This window comes from Elephantulus edwardii, unplaced genomic scaffold, assembly GCF_000299155.1.
Source record: "Elephantulus edwardii isolate Elephantulus edwardi_28Jun2011 unplaced genomic scaffold, EleEdw1.0 scaffold00003, whole genome shotgun sequence".
In the NCBI taxonomy this organism is placed as follows: Eukaryota; Metazoa; Chordata; class Mammalia; order Macroscelidea; family Macroscelididae; genus Elephantulus; species Elephantulus edwardii.
In genome coordinates, this window is record NW_006399753.1 from 3,876,899 (window position 1) to 3,889,055 (window position 12,157).

At 50.6% G+C, this 12,157-nt stretch overlaps 1 protein-coding gene across 1 annotated transcript in view; it reads left to right on the plus strand.

Moving 5' to 3' along the window:
• KCNK9 (potassium channel, subfamily K, member 9) overlaps positions 1 to 11,353 on the plus strand; it is an 87,077-nt gene extending 75,724 nt beyond the window's left edge. Inside the window, exon 2 of the mRNA XM_006879267.1 lies at positions 10,522 to 11,353. Coding sequence (XP_006879329.1) covers positions 10,522 to 11,351 — 830 coding nt within the window. The 3' untranslated portion in view covers positions 11,352 to 11,353. The remainder of the gene's footprint in view (positions 1 to 10,521) is intronic.
• Positions 11,354 to 12,157: the final 804 nt, after the last annotated feature.

A 12,157-nucleotide genomic window follows, 5' to 3' on the forward strand; every position in this document is an offset into this window, starting at 1 on the left:
AAAAGTGCAGTCACAGGGCCCCTTAGACATCAAGACGGCCAGACTTTGTCTTGCTTATTTCGGACAGCCTCAGAAGGGACCATCCCTGGAGAAGGACGCCTAGGGAAGTAGTTGTTGTGTTCAGGAGCCGGGGAACCTGCTCTAACTCAGTGCCCATGTAAGAGGGCACAGAACCCTGCCAGTCCCACACCATGCCACAGGCCTTGCCATGCTTCAGCCCAGCGTTACAGCCGCTGGCTCAATCCATCTCTCTGAGGGTCTTACTCTGTTTTTCTGACCCTCTGCTTTACCAGAACATTCCTGGTCTTTCTCCAGGGACTGGCCCCTCCTGATAAAACAGGCCTAAAGTGTGGGCGGCAAGGTCTCCGGGTGCTCACTCTGGAGCATTGTGTTTGCACTTCCTCCAAGGATGATGGGCTTGCTGTTTGGACAGGCCGCGGTGTGGGCAGTCCTCTCCCTCAGCAGCATGTTCAAAGTGTCAGGGTTCAGTCTCACTTTAACTCCAGCGCGCGCGCACACTGTCTCTCTCTCTCTCTCTCTCTCTCTCCTACTTTTAGACCATGCAGTGTCCCCCTGTTCAGGTCAAAGGATGGATCGCTGGATTATGCACACGTATCCTATGAGCACAGTTAGGTTCTGGAATACCCATTCTTTGCAAAACTCTCATCTGGCTACATCCCTTAGCCATATTCGTTCAATGTGTAGCTTTGGTGGTCTGCAGTTTCCTGGAAGTTGCACTGCTTACCTGATGGCACATGGTTCAAATCCACCAGCAGCTCCCTGGGAGGAAGTTGGCCAAGTTCCTCTTGCTCGATTTAGAGCCTTTAAAACTTGCTGGAGGGCCAGCTATGGCTCTGAGTCAGCTGTGACTTAACAGCAATGAGTTTGAGTTTTTTAAAAATTCAGTCTGCATGCTGAGCAAATAATCTGACAAGCTGGGCCTGTGAAGAAGAATGTGGCATCAGGATTGGAGGAAGACTCATTAGCAGCCTGCAATATGCTAGCAGAAAACAAACAAGGCTGAAGCACTTACTGAGGAAGCTTACAAATGACAGCATTCAGTATGGGTTACATTCCAAAGCAGAGAAAACAAAACCTCACAAACGGACCGTAAAGACTGCAGCCTAGAAAATTCCATGCAGGAGTTCTCCTTTGTCCTGCAGGGATGCTATGAGTCACAGTACCGAACAAAAACAATGGGTTTAGGAATCCACTCCTGGAGCACATGATTAACAATTGCTGCTAACCGCAGCACTGAGAGGAGGCCTGGGCTCCCTGGAGGTGCCTCAATGGTGATCAATGCCAGGATATCTTCTGGGAGCACAGGTCTACCCTGACATACAGGGGGTCAGAGTAAGCTTAAAAGCAGCCTTTTTTTTTAATGGGGGCGGGGGACAAACAGCCAAGGAATAGGTCATCCCCACATGGACTGAAGGAAGTTTTGGGCCAAAGCAGCTTCCTCTCCAGCCTCTGACTGATGCTCTTCCTGGATCTGTTCAGCAGGGGGAAGGGAGGAGCCACAGATAGTTCTTGGGCACCGGAGCACCAGGAGGGGAGCAGGAGAGCCTGCTGGGTGATGGGGCATCTCTTATTCGTGTTACTCAGGCAGGAGCTGGGCTGGGCACCTGTCCTTCCTGGTGGTCTCATACTTCTGGGGATGCCTGCAGGAAGCCGCAGAGCCAGGAGAAACGCCTGACTCTGCTGCCGTCCACTGTTGCCCCGTCCCCACCAGGAAGAGAGCCTGCTCGTCCCCGCCCACTGCTGGAGGCGGAGGCTGGTCTACTGGTGAAGCCCCCATGAAGGGGCAGGAGGGGAGGCAGACGGGGCAGTGCCCTGGGCCACTTGGCTTGGGAAGGATGGAATCATTGCACATGAGACTATCCCTGCACATTCGAGGCACCTCACAGAGAGAAGCAGGGTGGCCTCTGCCCTTCTCCAGGGGCCATGGGGGGAGAACGCAGGAGGGCGGGCATGTTACAGTCCCCCCAACTTCTGTCCACTGACTCCTGGTGCCCCACCTTCCTCACGAGAGCTGCGCTGGAGAGTTCTTGGCTGTAATCGCCGACAGCAGCTCTCCAGACCTTTACTCTGCAGCCCTGGAGCAATGCCCACTTTGAGGTTGTCACCAAGTGTTTAACCACGGGCACTGCCATTGTGCCAGGGCCACCCTCACAAAGCAGCTCAAACTGGGCATTTCTGGAGGTCAAAGGAGGGGGTCTGCTTTTCACCATTCCAGAGGTGGGGTCCCAGGTGGGGTCTTCACTCTGATCTTTCTCAGGGCCCTGAGAGAGAACAGGTCCAGCCTTTGGGCTCCCCAGGGCCCTCGGGGCTCCTCTGCTGCCTGTGGGTGCACTTCAGATGGTGTCTCCATGTCTGACCTCCCTAGCCTTACACAGCACTGAGAGGGCCTGACCCACCCCCATCACACAGATCCCAACTCACAGAGTCCCTGTCGGGTGTCTGAGGCTGTGCTTTTTTATGGGAGAAGCTGGATTCGAACCTCCAGACTTCTGGTTGTGTGGTATTTGTTGCGTGCCACCGAGTTAGAACTCATAGCTGACCCTCCGGTGGGTTCTCAGAGGCTGTAAATTGCATGGAAGAAGATTGTCCATCTTTCTCCTGTGGAGCAGCTGGAGGGTTGGCACGACCTGTGTTTGAGTTGGCTGTGCAGCTTCTTACCTGCCAGGCCACTGGAGCGCCAATCTTTCGGCCAGCGGCCTGATATAAGGTAACACACTGTGTTCCCAGTGCTCCCCGAGAGGAACTGGACCTAGTTCATGGAGAACTTCAACAAAACACTATTCAAGCCGAGGGCACACTCCCAGGTACAGGCTGAGAACCACAGCATCTCCTTTCTGAAGATACAGTTCCTGGTGGGAATGGGGGGGTCTGATGGGGGCTGGGAGTCAGGGAGGCGATGTGGACTCTGTCCTGAGGTGAGGAGGTGGCTGGGGCTGGCGGGCTGAAGGGGTGAGGATGTATAATCCCCAGAGACTGGCTTCACATGACTCATCTGATTGCTCGGCCCCTGAGCTGAACTGGCGTCAGGAATTGGGGGGCAAGAGGGTTTCGGGACGCAGCTGCCATGCAGTCAGCACCCCCAGTGCTGCCACACAGCTGACCTCATGCCCTGGCCCCCGTGACCATTTCAGAAGCCACTGAGGTGAGCACAAGTCCCCTGGTAAGCGAGTCTGACCCCACACACGATGGGACAGCTCTCCTGGGTGGTAGACCGACAAGGTGCTGTCTCCTGGGTGCCATCTTGTCACAAGTTGGTGAGACTCTGGGGCCAGCCACCACATTTGCTGGACTCTGCAGGTGTGCCCTGAGCTGACGACAAACAACCCACTGTCTAGTAATTAGATTCTGAATCACTGTGACCTGACATGACAGGGAACAGCCCCTCCGGTTTCTGATGTAAATATGTTTATTTCCTTTATTTTGTTTTGAGTGACAGTTTACAGAGCAAACAGTTTTCCATTTAATCATTCGCACAGCTCTTGGTTCAGTGCTAATGCACTCCCCACATGGTAACAGCACTCTTCCCATTTCCTCCCTGTGACTCTCCTGTCCTTTCATCCTGCTAGCCTATCCCTTTCTGCCTGCATTTTGCCCCTGTGATCTCGTATACTTGATTGTTTTAAAGATCAAGCACCTTAGTATTACATCTATCTTACAAGCATGTCTGGTGTTTGGCTGACAGTTGGATCACAGGAACTCAGTTCTAGGCCCAAAGCACTGCTCAGGGCCCCAGACTTGAGGTCTCACCTATCTCCGGTTTTAAAAGAAACACCCTTGTCTATTTGTGATTTTGCGTTTGTTCCTCTTGTTCCTCCCACTTTCCCCAGAGCCCTCTCATGTGACCCTTGTAGAGCAGGCAGCAGTGGTAGGCGGGCAGCATTCAGTTCTTCTGGTCTCCATGTCCTGGAGGTTCAAGTTCATGAGGTTCACGTGATCTATTCTTTTCTTAGGGAACTTTTCTATTGTAATTTTTTTATTCAAATTAGAGCTGGCTGGTTCACCCCGCCACCGCGCACACATACTTTGTTTTATGACATTACTCTTTTCGCACTTCCTCTCTGCAGTTCTCATTCCCCTGAATCCCTCTGTCCCACCCTTCCTGTTGGCATTATCCCTGGATGAATGCTGTGCTTCTGACCTTACTGCGCGCCTTCCAGTAAGCCTCAAGAGGTCAGAACTCTCTTCCTGCACCACCCTAACCATCTTCTACATTTGAGTTCACTGTGTTAATCCATCTCTTGGAGGGTCTTCCTCTCTTTTGGTGACCTACCTTTCCAAAGAATAAATAGCCTCTCCAACTATATGTCCAAAATATGTGAGACAAGGCTTCACCATTTTGCCTTCAAGGAACATTCTGGTTGCACTATTTCTAAAACATAACTGTTCTTTTGGCAGTCCATGGGATAGTCAGCACTCTTTTCCAGCACCACAACTCAAATGTCTCAATTCTTCTCCTGTCTTCCTTTTTCCACTCTGCAGCTCTCAGATGCATAGCTGTTGTTGTGTACTGTGGAGTCACTTCAGAGACAGTTAACACGTTGCACACACTTTTAAATTGACGACTGTGCTTAGAAACACATTTTTTCTTCTTTCTGATGTATTACCATCATTTGCAGCAACGTGTTAATTGCACTGGAGGAGACTGCCCATCTTTTTCTCCAAGGAGCAGCTGGGAGATTCGAACCACATGCCTTCAGGATTGCAGCACAGCTCTTGCTACTACTAGACCCCAGCAGGTAGTTGGCAAGACTGTGGCTTGGACCAGGTGCACTTTAGTCTTTAAAGTGACATCACTGCTCATCAGTACTTTGGAGAGCTCCCTGACAGCGGACTTTGCCAATGTTGACTAGGCAAAGGGGTCTGACTGTGTGGATCACGACAAGTTGGGGCTGACACTGAAAAGAATAGGAGTCTCAGAGCACTTGATTGTGCTCATGAAGAACCTATACCTGGACCAGGAGGCTGCTGTGTGAATGGAGCAGGGAAACACTGCATGGTTTGGAACTGGGAAGGGCTTGTGTCAGGGATGTACTCTGTCTCCATACCTGTTCAATCTGTATGCCAAGCAAATTATCCAAGAAGCTGGACTCTATGAAAAGGTGTGTGGCATAAGGATTGGAGGGAGACTCATCAATAACCTGTGTTATACAGATGACACAACCTTACTTGCTGAAAGTGAGGACTTGAAGCACATGTTGCAGAAGATCAAGGAATGCAGCCTTCAGTGTGGATTCCATCTCAATATCAAGAAAACAAAGATTCTTACCACTGGACCAATAGGCAGTGTCATGATGGATGGAGAGACTCAAACTGTCAACAGCTTCATCTTGCTTGGATCCACAATTAATACCCTTGGTAGGAGCAGTCAGGAAATAAAGAGACACATTGCAATGGGAAAATCTGCAGTTAGGGAGCTTTCCAAATTATTGAGGAGTAGAGATGTCAGTTTGAGGACTAAAGTGTGTCTGATTCAGGCCATGGTCTTTCCAGTTACTAGCTATGCATCCAAGATCTGGACAATGAATGATAGAATAATTGATGCCTTCGAGGTCTGGTGCTGGGGAAAAAAAGAGCACTGAACATTCCATGCATGGCCAAGAAAACAGGTATGTGTTGGAGAAAGGTGCAGCCAGAGTGCTCTTTGGATGCAAGAATGATGAGGCTTCACCTCACATCCTCTGGATTTACTGCTAGGAGGGGCTATTCTTTGGAGAGGGACATGATGCTGGGAAGGGTGGAGAGTCGGTTAAGGAGAGGAAGACCCTCAACCAGGTGGATTGACAAGGTGACTGCTGCAATGGGATCTTGTGTGTCAGGAAGTGTGAGGATGGTGCAGGACAGAACAGGGTTCAGATCTTTCGTTCATAGGGTCTCTGTGAGTCATACTCGACTCGATGGCACCTAACAATACATCTGATCTGACTGCTGCTACCACGGGTGTTGACTGTGGATCCAAGCAAGATGAAATTGTTGAAAATGTCAATCTTTTTTTCCATTTATCTTATTGGTCCAATAGTGATTTTTTTTTTTATTTAAGCCATTTATTTTTTTTAAATTTAAATAGGATTCAGTTGATTACAAATATTTAGTATTGGTGTCCCATATTTCCCTTTTGTTTTTATCATAATTATGTTATCATCTAGATGAGCATCCTTTATACACAAACAAAACAAATTAAAATAAACTCAAAGAAATACTTTCAAAAATCTCCATATGATCAGAAGGATTCAGGTTGACTATTCCTTGAAGGATTGTTTTAATTGTCCCATTGCCACGGTGCTTGTCAAAGCCAGTTCTGATTAATCTCCTTTGTCAGTGTGTCCTTTGCCATTCCCTATCACTCTTCCCTGAGAGAGACTTCACCCTGATTCATAAGGAAAAGGGGATGGCGTATTCTCTTAGCTACTTCCTGCTGAAAAGGGACGCTGTAGGTTTCAGGGTGAAGATCTTCTCTCACTACTCTAAAGGGCCCCTTTGGCAGTAGGAAACACATAGACTATTATGGAGATTGATTTTGGAATTTAGATCAATTGTGCTTAGCCGTACATGTTCATATCCTTGAAGATGTATCATGGAACTGTTACAGCCTAGAAGACACAAATTTAGCTAACAAGTTAAAAGATAATTTTTTTTGAATGTTGAGATAAATTTTTTTAATTAAAAAAGTTTAATAGTTTTTATACTGGTTTACTTACAAAGTTTGTATGCATTGTTTTTGACACTGGATCTCTCTCATTTCCTTTACCCACCCCTCCTTCTATCCATCAAATTGTGTGATCCTACGATTACCTCCTGCCTATCCTCACCCCTGCGCTCCTACCCTCCCACCTTGAATCCTCATACACATTTTACTAGTTATCTTTCTATATCTACAATTATGGTCTTATACAGTATTTGTCCAAGCGTCAAGGACTCTCCTTCATAGGGTCGCTGTGAGTCACCTGCAACTTGACGGCACTTAACAGCAACAACAACAAGAAGAACAACAGTATTTGTTCTTATGGGACTAAGTTCATTTAGCATAATGCTCTCTAGACCTTCCCAAGTCAGGTGAGTGATGTAATTCTTTCTTGCAATTAATTTTTAAGGCTGTAGTACTTGATTCTCTAAAGAAAGCGCTTCAGGTCCTCCTAACTCTCAGGAAGCAAGGTTGTGTTAATCTGCACAGCACAGTTGTTGATGATCTTGCAATCCAGCTGCCATTCTTCTTCATAAAGCCCAGTGTCTGAAATGATTTGCTCAGCATACGTATGAAGAGAGGCTACAGCCCTGATGCATTTGACCTTGTAGAGTTGGTTATTCTAAGGAGGGAGTACCTTGCTGGTGTTACTCCATCAGTCTTCTGGCTAATTCTTGCTACATATCTTTGATTTCTGTGTTCCAACAGGGAGAGACCAGTCATTGCCTCCGAGATGATTGTAGGCAGATCTGGTGGCCTACTGGTAAGGAGCTGTGCTGCCGACCTGAAGGCAGGTGGTTTGAATCCCCCAGTTGCTCTGAAGCAGCAGGATGGGCAGTCCCTCCCATGGGATTAACTGCCTCTCACAGCCGCGATGGGTCAGTTCTGACTTGACAGTATTCAACAGTTGCTATGCATCAAAGTAGGATGCAGAATGTCATTTTGGGGACTGTGATCTCCCAGTTGACTCTGGTGACCCCAGGGGGACCGTTCACCATCTTCATGGGAGCAGACTGCCATATCCGTCTCCCTCAGAGTGGCTTGTTTGTTATGGGCCAGCGAGTCGAGTACACTGATAGAGACCCTACCAACAACAGATCTGAACTCTGCCCTGTCCCGTGGCATCTTCATCATCTGACACCCTCAAGCCCATTGCTGCAGTCACAGTGTCAGTCCATCTCACTGGGGACTCTTCCTCTCTTTTGCTGACCCTCACAGTTCCAAGCATGACATACCTTTCCAAGGAATACAGCCTAGTGACATGTTCAAAGTATCTGGGAGATACAGTGTCTAAGTTCTTGTCTCTGAGGAGCCCTCCGGCTGCCCTTTTTCTAAGATGTGTTGTTCTCTTGAAGTCCATGGGGTGTTCAGTGCTCTTCAACAGCACCACGCAAAGGCATCGATTCTTCTGTCATCCTTACTGTCTGGCTGTGAGCGTTCAGAAGCAGACAGACCCGCCTTTGGGGGCATCTCTGGAGTCAAACTGTCAACTTTTCAGCTAGTTGGCAAGAGACCGATGCACCAGAATGCAGGTTGCCCCTGACTTCTGACATAATTGAGTTAGGACTTCCTTATGACTGTCCCTGTTTGTTTTATTGATAAACTGTATCATTAGCAATATGTACTCCATACAGTGTTCCATTAAGCAATTTGCTGATGTTCTAATTATCATGCCAACCCCAAAGATGAAATTTATAAAAGTATTGATTAGAAGCAGCAGTAATAACGAAAACCTACTAAAAAGTCAGCCATGCTACTTGAATAGAGGTGCTAGGATGGACCCTCACCATGACCCCCTGTACAGGTGGTGAATCAGTCAGGGTCTTCGCTGCGGAGAGCACCCTGGGATGGACAATCAGAAAACGGAAGAGACAAAACTCAGGGAAAGGAACAGTCAGGTGTGGGCACCCCAGGACTGGCATCCGTGGTGAGAAATTACCATGCCAAGAGCCACTGGCTGGGTGGGATACCTGTTGAGGGTCAGCTAACAGATAGCCAGAAATGCAGCCAAGTTCAGGGACCTCAGTCCTCTCACTTCTCTTCACTTCCTCCTGGGGCTCTCCGTTGGAAAGGCCAGCTGGAGACTGGATAGAAGGAATACTCTGATGTGGGACCCCGGGCTTCGAGGAACTTCACTGACATAAGAGGTACTGGGTTTGGTGGTAGCCGTGTCTCCAGAAAGGAGCACCATGTCATCAATGCAATGGGCTAGTGAGATGGACAGACCCTGACATGACCAACAGCAGAAAGACCGAGACAGAACATCACAGGCTCACTGCTGTCCAGGCCATCTGAAAGCCGAGGGCCTTGCTCAGCTCTGCTGACAGGAATGGGGACAGGAGACCCTGCAGTTTGTGAGCCAGCAAACATTGTGTTTATTTCCTCCAATAAAAATATCCCAACTGGAACTGTTCGCATTAATCACCACATTGTTGAGTTTCCGATACTGTGTTGTCATTCTACCCTATCCATCTGGTGTTGGCATCCGATGCGCAGGTGAGCTCAGCGAGGTTGGGCAGGGCTCCCCTCCCATCCTGCGTCTTTGCATTTACCTGTTTAGCACTTTCACGTGCTCCATTCTTCCCTGAAGACCCACGTTTCCAGATGGCGTTGTTTCCCTTCAGTCAGAAGAACTTCACTTGTTTTGGGGTTTTGTTGGTGTTTTTTTTTCCCCCTGTGGGGGTATGATGGGAATGGATTCTGTTAATTTGCTTTAATGTGAAAAGGTTTTTATTTTGCCTTCATTTTCAAAGGATGCTTTCTTTCTTTCAGCTAACAGTTTTCTTTCTTTCAGCTTTTTAAAGTTGCTCTTCCTGACCTCTGTTGTTTCCATTGATGGTCTCCTTCCCAAAGAGTTCCCAACCCCAATCCCAGCTGAAATTCCTCAACCTCTATCTCCATGGAAATGATCCAACCCTGTCCCTATTGGAACCCTCCTGTTCCTAGTCCTACCAAAATACCCCAATCCACAGCCCTACACTAAAGTGTTCCAAACCGATCCCTAATGGAAATAACCCACACCCCTACCAAAATATTCCAATCCAGTCCCTACTGAAACGCCCCAAGTCCCTTCTCCATAGAAATGTCCCCCCCCCCCGAGGTATCCCAGGCCCATTCCTACAGTCCGACTCTATCTATCGTTACCTAAAGTGCTCCAATTCCAGTCCTGTTGAAACACCCAAATCCCTCCCTGTTGAAATGCTGCAGCCCTTCGCCTTACCAACTCACTCACTGCCCTGGAGTCAGAACCGACCCTCCAGCTATGGCCCTCACCTGTGACACAGCTTTACAGATAAACAGGTTTCCAGAGGCTGCAAATAACAAGGGAGGAGACTGCCCATCTCTGTGCCCTGGAGCAGCTGGTGGATTTGAACAGCATCCCTTTGGGTTGGCAGCACGACTCCCTCCTCACTAGGCTCTCAGTCAGCTGTGGTTGGTTCTGACTCCATGTCAGTGAGTGATCCCTTCCCAAGTATTCCAGCTGCATTCCTAGTGACATGCCTAGACTGCATCTCAACTGGAATGTTCCAGCCCAATTCCTAGTGAAATGCCCTAATCCTTACCCCTACCCAATTGTCCCCAACCCCATCCCTACTGAGAGAGCCTAAACCCTACCAGAGAGCCCTGACCAACCCTCCACTACTCATAGGTCCCAAACCCATCGCTACTGACAGGTCCCCACCTCAACCCGACTGAAAGGCCCTCCAACCCATCCCTACTGACAGAACCTCCCCAACTCCCCTGTTCACAGGTCCCCACCTCACCCCTACGCTAACCTCACGCACACCTCCTCACTAGTTCTTTTCTTTCCACCCCTCCAGGCTATGGACACGCCGCCCCGGGCACCGACGCGGGCAAGGCCTTCTGCATGTTCTACGCGGTGCTCGGCATCCCGCTGACGCTGGTCATGTTCCAGAGCCTGGGCGAGCGGATGAACACGTTCGTGCGCTACCTGCTGAAGCGCATCAAGAAGTGCTGCGGCATGCGCAACACCGATGTGTCCATGGAGAACATGGTGACCGTGGGCTTCTTCTCGTGCATGGGGACGCTGTGCATCGGCGCCGCCGCCTTCTCCCAGTGCGAGGAGTGGAGCTTCTTCCACGCCTACTATTACTGCTTCATCACCCTGACCACCATCGGCTTCGGGGACTACGTGGCCCTGCAGACCAAGGGCGCGCTGCAGAAGAAGCCGCTCTACGTGGCCTTTAGCTTTATGTACATCCTGGTGGGGCTGACGGTCATCGGGGCCTTCCTCAACCTGGTGGTCCTCAGGTTCTTGACCATGAACAGCGAGGACGAGCGGCGGGACGCCGAGGAGCGGGCGTCGCTGGCCGGCGCGCGCGCCAGCATGGCCCTGGCCCCCGAGGACGCGCGGGCGCGGGCGCGGCCGCAGGCGGACGTGACGGACCTGCAGTCGGTGTGCTCGTGCCTGTGCTACCGCGCGCACGCGCCCCGGCCCGCCGCGCACCACAACGCCTTGGGCGGCGCGCCCGCAGCGCACTATTTCCGCTCCACATCGTACCGGATGGAGGAGATCTCGCCAAGCACACTCAAGAACAGTCTCTTCCCGTCGCCGCTCAGCTCCATCTCGCCCGGGCTGCACAGCTTCACGGACAGCCACCGGCTGATGCGGCGGCGCAAGTCCATCTAGGGCCGGGCCAAGTCCCTCCCGCGTCGTCCCTTATTTATTGTCACCGTCATTTGTCCCCTTTGCTGTCTGCTGTCGCGATGCCTTTCTCTCTCCCCTTCTCGGTTTCGTTCGCCCCACCTCTCCGGCGAGGCAGAGCAGGACGGGGAGGACAGGCCACCCTCCTCGGAACCTCGCGTCTGAGCATGGAGCATGGATTCCGCCCCCCCAGCAGAATATGCCTTACATTGCCCCCTCGCCACCTGCTCCATCTCCGGGGCGGCTTTCCCAGGACAGGTGTGAGAAGGAGAGGACACAGACCGAGCAGAGCGGAGACCCAGCTGCCGGTGCACCCCAGCCGAGCGCGCGCCCTCGGAGGCGTCCCTGGCCTCTCGGTCCCTCCCGGGTTGGGTGGCCGCGTGTGTGCGTGAGTGCGCGTGAGTGGGTGCCAGGGCGCGTGCCAGCCACGCCAGGGTGGGCCTAAGTGCGCGTGGGAGCCATGCGACAAAAGCAACCGGAACGTTCCAGGTACTCCGCGTTTCTTTTCCATCCCACGATTTTGTTCACAGCCTGCTTCCGGCCGCTTCTAAACCAACGGGAAACCAGAAGCCACGTGGTGATTGGTCTATCAGCTTGCCAAACCAAGCATGCCCCTCGAGCAGCCTCCGCTAGGTGTGCCATGCCCATGATTTTAAGTGCTAGGTTCTAAATTATATTAACATCTTTTTAGGGGACGGGTGGGCAGGAAAACACGGATCCTTTCCGCTTGCCAGTTCAAAAATTTCCCAAGAGCATGCACCTTGCTAAACCGATATGCATTATTGATGCAA